The sequence below is a fragment of the Triticum urartu genome, chromosome 2, assembly GCF_003073215.2.
Source record: "Triticum urartu cultivar G1812 chromosome 2, Tu2.1, whole genome shotgun sequence".
NCBI classification, from domain to species: domain Eukaryota; kingdom Viridiplantae; phylum Streptophyta; class Magnoliopsida; order Poales; family Poaceae; genus Triticum; species Triticum urartu.
In genome coordinates this window covers 571308912-571315943 of record NC_053023.1, presented here as the reverse complement: position 1 = coordinate 571315943, position 7032 = coordinate 571308912, and the positions used below count along the sequence as shown (strand labels likewise).

At 41.0% G+C, this 7032-nt stretch overlaps 1 protein-coding gene across 1 annotated transcript; it reads left to right on the top strand.

The window, feature by feature from the left end:
• Positions 1 to 58: 58 nt before the first annotated feature.
• LOC125538842 (15-cis-phytoene desaturase, chloroplastic/chromoplastic) lies at positions 59 to 5420 on the top strand. Its single transcript, XM_048702146.1, has 15 exons — positions 59 to 241; positions 823 to 1075; positions 1176 to 1308; positions 1427 to 1515; positions 1642 to 1699; positions 2241 to 2396; positions 2604 to 2752; positions 3180 to 3299; positions 3452 to 3665; positions 3736 to 3838; positions 3962 to 4009; positions 4171 to 4216; positions 4586 to 4773; positions 4890 to 5052; positions 5174 to 5420. Exons 2-15 carry the CDS (start codon positions 884 to 886, stop codon positions 5243 to 5245), a joined length of 1731 nt encoding a protein of 576 aa, XP_048558103.1. The 5' UTR covers positions 59 to 241; positions 823 to 883; the 3' UTR covers positions 5246 to 5420.
• The last annotated feature ends 1612 nt before the right edge of the window (positions 5421 to 7032 follow it).

Genomic DNA, 7032 nt, shown 5'->3' with positions numbered 1-7032 from the left:
GAAAACGTGTGAGGTGGCCGCGGTATATTCCAGGGAAAACGTAGAGCGCACCAGCCGCCAAAAGGCATCCTCCGCCACCACATCTTGATTTGTCCCTTTCGCACCACCCCCAAACCCCCCAGCCGGCGACGAGCCTTATCCCGCGCCGTACATAAAGCTCCCCTCGCGCCTGGAGTCTGGACTCCCTCCCGTCCCCACCCGCCTCGCCTCGCCGCTGCGTCCCTCTCCTCCCCCGGCGGCGGTAAGTCGCCTCTCCCATCTGTTATTCCCTTCGCCGGCGCGTTTCCAGTCCCGCGGTTCCGCGCGAGCAGAGCTCGGGCGGCGGGGCGGGCGTTGAGGATTTTCCAAGGGTTTAATTATTGTTCTACTTCAGATTAGAGGCGTTGAATTTCCCGATCGACCGCGAAAATCATCACCGTATGCTGCGTGCCCGATTTGCTTACCGTGCAGCCAGACCAGGCCTTATTCGCCCATTTCATGTCCTTGTTCTAACTAATCTAAACGGGCACAACCACTCCTACATGGAAACACACGGGGTCTTAGGAATTTAAAACGAACTCTATGTCAACTGCAGAGTAAATGGATTGCCTGGACCTGTCATATCTTCATGCTTTTATTTATGCTCATTTTCTCTAAATGAAGGCAAGACCACACCACTTTGAGTGGACCGAATTCCGTGTCATTTGGCTTCTAGGCAGATTGTGGCTTTTGTTTACCCAAGTTACTGCAATCTGGATCGATTGAATCGCGACACAACTTGGTTGACTTGATAACAGAGGGCCTCATGAGCTGCGAGTTTAATTGCTCTTCTTGGTTATGCAGTTTTCTTCCGCGCCCATTGGTCAAATAAGGTTGACAAGAATCTCACACTGCGTGCTTCAGTATGGATACCAGCTGCCTATCATCTATCAACATAGCTGGAGCGAAGCAAGTAAGATCTTTTGCCGGACAACTTCATACACAGAGGTGCTTCACAAGCAGCAGTGTCCAGGCACTAAAAACTAGTCACCGTACGACCTCCCTTGGCTTAAGGAATAAAGTAAAAGGATCACGCCGTGGACTTCGTGCTCTGCAGGTTAATATTTTGCCTGTGTTTCTATTTTGCGGAAAAGCTTATTGTTTGTTTTATCTCCCCATAGCATTTCTTGTCAAATAATTGCTTGCCTTCTTTGCAGGTTGTTTGCCAAGATTTTCCAAGGCCTCCACTAGAGAACACGATTAACTATTTGGAAGCTGGCCAGCTTTCTTCGTCGTTTAGAAGCAGTGAACGCCCCAGTAAACCATTACAGGTCGTGATTGCTGGTGCAGGTCTGAAGTCTGATGTAACTCCAAAATTTAAACATGTATACTTTTTCGCACACCAGATACCCTTGAGTGAATCACCATTGCCTCTTAGCGTTACTAGTTTCTGGTGTGAACTTTGCAGGATTGGCTGGTCTATCAACTGCAAAGTACCTGGCAGATGCTGGCCATAAACCCATAGTGCTTGAGGCAAGAGATGTGTTGGGCGGAAAGGTCTGATCATTACTTACATACTTGCTTATCTCATCTCTAAAATTGTGCTCCTTATGTGATCTTAATTTTCATTTATTGTCTTCAGCCTTGTTTCTTATTATTTCTATCGTTGTATGCCTTGAACAGTTAGCTGCATGGAAGGATGAAGATGGTGATTGGTACGAGACTGGCCTTCATATTTTTTGTAAGCTCTGGTTCTGGCTCTGGTTCTTCGAGGTTATGTTTGTGCTTCTGTGTGTTATCTAGGTTATTTCCATTACTAGTGTATAGGTAGATGTTTCAGACAAATATGATAAAACACCTTGAGTGAAGTACGAACTGATCTCTGAGGAGTCATGTTCAGGTACTGAAATTGCAAAAAAGAAGGAAAGTGTTTTGTTCTGTCAACTTTTATTGTTGTTTGAATTTCTACCAGATGGGCCTTACTTTTTTTTTAATAATATTTTTAGTGGACTTTATGCATGGCCATTATTAAGAAATGAATTCTTCCGGAAGTAAAGATCGGTCCCAAACTCTTTTAAGCCTGGAAGTTTGTACACTAATATCACATACAATAGCTCAGATTTTAATGTTCCATACGACATGGTTGGCCTGGTTGAATAGTTTCTTTTTATCTATAAATTTTTCTTCTACCAGCCTTCTCTTCCCTTCCAATAGCATGTGTACGATAGTACGATACTTTTCATTCTGTGCATATATGTAACCATATGTTTTTTTCTTTTCAGTTGGAGCTTATCCCAATGTACAGAATTTGTTTGCTGAGCTTGGTATTAGTGATCGCTTGCAATGGAAGGAACACTCCATGATATTTGCCATGCCAAACAAACCAGGAGAATACAGCCGTTTTGATTTTCCAGAGACTTTGCCGGCGCCCTTAAATGGTAAGGTTATACATAGCCCTGGTGTTGCTCAATAGAAGAAAGAATGCCAAGAAAACTCAGAAATGCATCCTAGTGTTAGTTCTTTAAGTGCTAATATATGAATCAACTAGTGGGTTTATTAGTAAATATAAACAAGTTTGATCATGGCTGTTGAGCTACTCTGCCAATCAATGTCAGGTTATCGTTGACAATGCATGCATTTAACAGGAGTGTGGGCCATACTGAAAAACAATGAAATGCTTACTTGGCCGGAGAAGGTGAAGTTTGCTATTGGGCTTCTACCTGCAATGCTTGGTGGCCAAGCTTACGTTGAAGCTCAAGATGGCTTAACTGTTTCAGAATGGATGGAAAAGCAGGTATGAGCTCACTGTGTCATTTAGATTCGTCACTGTAGTAAACATATTGCAATCTCTATGAGGCTACATTGTAACGAGAAAATATGTGTTTGCTAATACATTGGTGCCTTTTATTGTCATATTCTTTGGTCCATAAATGCTCAAGCTTCCATCTTTCATCTTCAACCAAGCCCTTTTGTATGCAAATTTAGGCTTAAACAATGCTTGTAGTTTTATGAATCTTTCAAGTTAAATCCCAAGTGTGCAAACGAAGAGAATGCAGGTTCTTCTTTGTTAATTAATACACAGCAGGTTCACCTTTCTTATTTGTACTAAAATGTTGATAACCAGCGTCAATTAATATGGATTGGTGGGAGTATTTTCTTTCTTTTGTTGTCCCAGTAAATGAGTCAATACAGTTTCTGATACAGTTATTTAATCAGCACAGGGTGTTCCTGATCGAGTCAACGACGAGGTTTTTATTGCAATGTCCAAGGCACTCAATTTCATAAACCCTGACGAGTTATCCATGCAGTGCATTCTGATTGCTCTAAACCGATTTCTCCAGGTACAACTTCATTTCCTCTATTCCTACTGTAGACATAGTTGACATATTCTGTCCTTTATTACCTTTAGAAGATACAAACATTCGTTCACACAATCACACCATAATGACAACTTGGGGGTATTACTTAATGAAAAAACTGTGTAAATGTGTAGGAGAAGCATGGCTCGAAAATGGCATTCTTGGATGGTAATCCTCCTGAAAGGCTATGCATGCCTATTGTTAACCACATTCAGTCTTTGGGTGGTGAGGTCCGGCTGAATTCTCGTATTCAGAAAATTGAACTGAACCCGGACGGAACAGTGAAGCACTTTGCACTTACTGATGGGACTCAAATAACTGGAGATGCATATGTTTTTGCAGCACCAGGTGCGATTTATTTTCAAGAATCATGCTTCCTTTGCACCTATTCAGTTTAACTGACTAGCTTGTGATTCAGTTGATATCTTCAAGCTTCTTGTACCACAAGAGTGGAGAGAGATCTCTTATTTCAAAAGGCTGGATAAGTTGGTGGGAGTTCCTGTCATCAATGTTCATATATGGTTAGTTGATTTAAAGGGTTGTAAGTTACGACGTCATTTATGTGCTGTGGTTCTACTTGTGCCCGTGTGCTCCATGAATTTTTGAAATACCTCTTAGTGTTTCTGTTGATTTGAATATTTCAGGTTTGACAGAAAACTGAAAAACACGTATGACCACCTTCTTTTCAGCAGGTATGTCTTTTGGTCATACTGATCTTATTGTTGACGCCTAATGAATTTGTTGTCCAGTATTCAGATTGGGTGCATTCTTTCCTACTCCATGTTTGAATTCTTGGTTGATACTGTACTGAATAACATATGTCCCTTACAATATATTGATCTTTCTGTTTCAGGAGTTCACTTTTAAGCGTTTATGCAGACATGTCTTTAGCGTGCAAGGTACTAACTTGACGATTTAGGCTTAGTTTGCAGTTCACTTCTAAGTATTGCATGCGGGTTAACCTTAATTTATATTTCACTATGACCAAATGCCCCAAAGTCTATACGCCTATGTAAAAAATATGCATGTGCCGCAGAAGGAATTCATTATTAAACTAATAATTACTGCTGGCATTGCAAATTTTAGTTATCTCAAAGAATGAAGTATGGCATCCTTTTGTCATTGCTGACATGTCAGTTGACTGCTGATTTATTAATCGTAATTGCTTTTTTTCCTATAATAATATCGTAATAGCTTAGGACAAAGAACCAAGGACATGAACACATACTCATCGTTTCATTTTCATATTCTTTTCTAACTGTTTACAGGAGTACTATGATCCAAACCGTTCAATGCTGGAGCTGGTCTTTGCTCCAGCAGAGGAATGGATCGGGCGGAGTGACACCGAAATCATCGAAGCAACTATGCTAGAGCTAGCCAAGTTGTTTCCTGATGAAATCGCTGCTGACCAGAGTAAAGCAAAGATTCTTAAATACCATGTTGTGAAGACACCGAGGTCAGGACATTTCCCTAACACCCTTCCTGATAAAGTGATGGCTAATAAAAGAGGCGGCTTTGATGTGCTCTTCTTCTCTTACATGGTTTATTACACTTCCTGGCTCGCTGTTACAGGTCCGTTTACAAGACTGTCCCGAACTGCGAACCTTGCCGACCTCTGCAACGATCACCGATCGAAGGGTTCTATCTGGCCGGCGATTACACAAAGCAGAAATACCTGGCTTCCATGGAGGGTGCGGTTTTGTCAGGGAAGTTTTGTGCTCAGTCCATAGTGCAGGTAAATGCTCTCTCCATTGTATTGGGTGTTGATAGATGCATAAAACCTGTACGCTGTTGTCTTGGTGCATCACGGCGCGTCATTATCGTAGTCTAATATGTTATCGCGTTTCTGCTCGCAGGATTCTAAGATGCTGTCCCGCAGGAGCCAGGAGAGCCTGCAATCCGAAGCCCCGGTCGCCTCCAAGTTGTAGCTAGTTAGCGCGATTCAAATTTTTTTTTGGCGTTTCCTATATGTCATTGTCACATTGTTGTAGAGTCCACCAGTGAATTGAGCTGACATCCATATTGGAACTAAAAGGGAAATTTGTAAAACAAAGAAGACCTTTTGCAGAAGGGCAAAAGTGATAAAAGGAATCTTAGATATCATTATCTTGTTTGCTGTTGGAAACTGAACCGGTAACCGTAACCGATTGCTTTTCATGTTCCCTGGAGTAATCTTCTATCTTCTATATCTAAATAGCTAGCCCCCATTAACATATTTATCTCAACATGCAAGCATGCCACCTCATTATTCAACATGCATAAGGAAAGACCCACCTCAACATGCAACTATTCATATTAAAAATCCACTACAACATGCATGCATGTAAAATTTCATTTTATTATGCTATTTACATTTAATTCTTATATACTTTCAAAAACTATTGTTTCAAGAATTCATGTTTCATATAATCAAAATCTCATTGAAATATTGCAAACATTCCCGAAACAACGTGCGGGGCATCATCTAGTAAAACCCAAGGCTTGTGCCAGCAACGGAGAAGAAAAGCATGGACAATATCCTAATGATAACTTCTTTTTGGGTGCGGAGAGAAATCCTGATGATATCTACTTCTTCCGTTCCATAATGTAAGACGTTTTTTGATACTACACTAGTATAAAAAAATATCTTATATTATGGGACGGAGGGAGTAAGGTCAGCTGCAATTTTCAAAAGAGCGCGTACAGACTATTAGTCTCTCAAGATATTCCTTGTGGGCCCCTCAATAATTGTACTTGTGAGATATTTCCTGTGGCATGTCAACAGGAGATAACCCCTCAATTTTTGTTTTTGAAAAAAATCAACAGGAGATAATAGAGATGGCAGGCTAGTAGGCCATGCATATATCTGACCTGCTAGCAGGCCATATCATTTTACTTTTCCTTTTTCAAAAAAGGCGGATCATATATCCTGGCATGGGGCTTGGCTAGCTGTATGAGGTTCTCTCGAATGGATGTTCCGTCTGGGCTGTAGCTCAAGCCTTCCTGACGTGGATAACAATAACTGAACAAAAGCATCCAATATTCAAAAATACTTCCTCCGTTTTTAAATATTTGTTTTTCTAGAGATTTCAATAAATGACTACATACGGAGCAAAATAAGTGAATCTAGACTCTAAAATATGTTTATTTATATCCGTATGTGATAGTCCATTTAAGATCTCTAAAAAGACAAGTATTTAGAAACAGAGAGAGTAAAAAGTTAAAAAAAAATCCTACTCCATGATTAGATATTATCAGGAGAATTGTCTGAAGCCTGGATGCTACATCAGGCTTGGCTACGTGATTCATAGCAACGGCGTGGTAATTAAGAGGACATGTTAGAGCACGGGCGCCCGTCAAGACTAGGCCTAGTCGTACACGGACGCAGCTCCATGCTGTGAACAAGGATGTTTACCGGCAAACACAAGATGTCGTGCCGGAAAAGCGTAACGGCTTTGCTAGAACTCATCTAGCTGAGTTTTAGTTATGTCTCATTCATTTTTATAGCCATTGGATTGATATTATAAGATGCGTGTGTGTTGACGTGGTTTGTAGTACCATTTCTATCTGTTTTTGTTTTCAGGTGAATGAGATCAAATTATATCTCATCTAGATGAGTCCTAGGCACTCCCAAAACGTAATGTAAACCGGACCTGGCCATTGTAGAAGATCCTTTCTTTTTTTCTGAAAAAGAGGGGAAAAGCGTGCAGACAGATTCTTCTATCTACCAGCAATG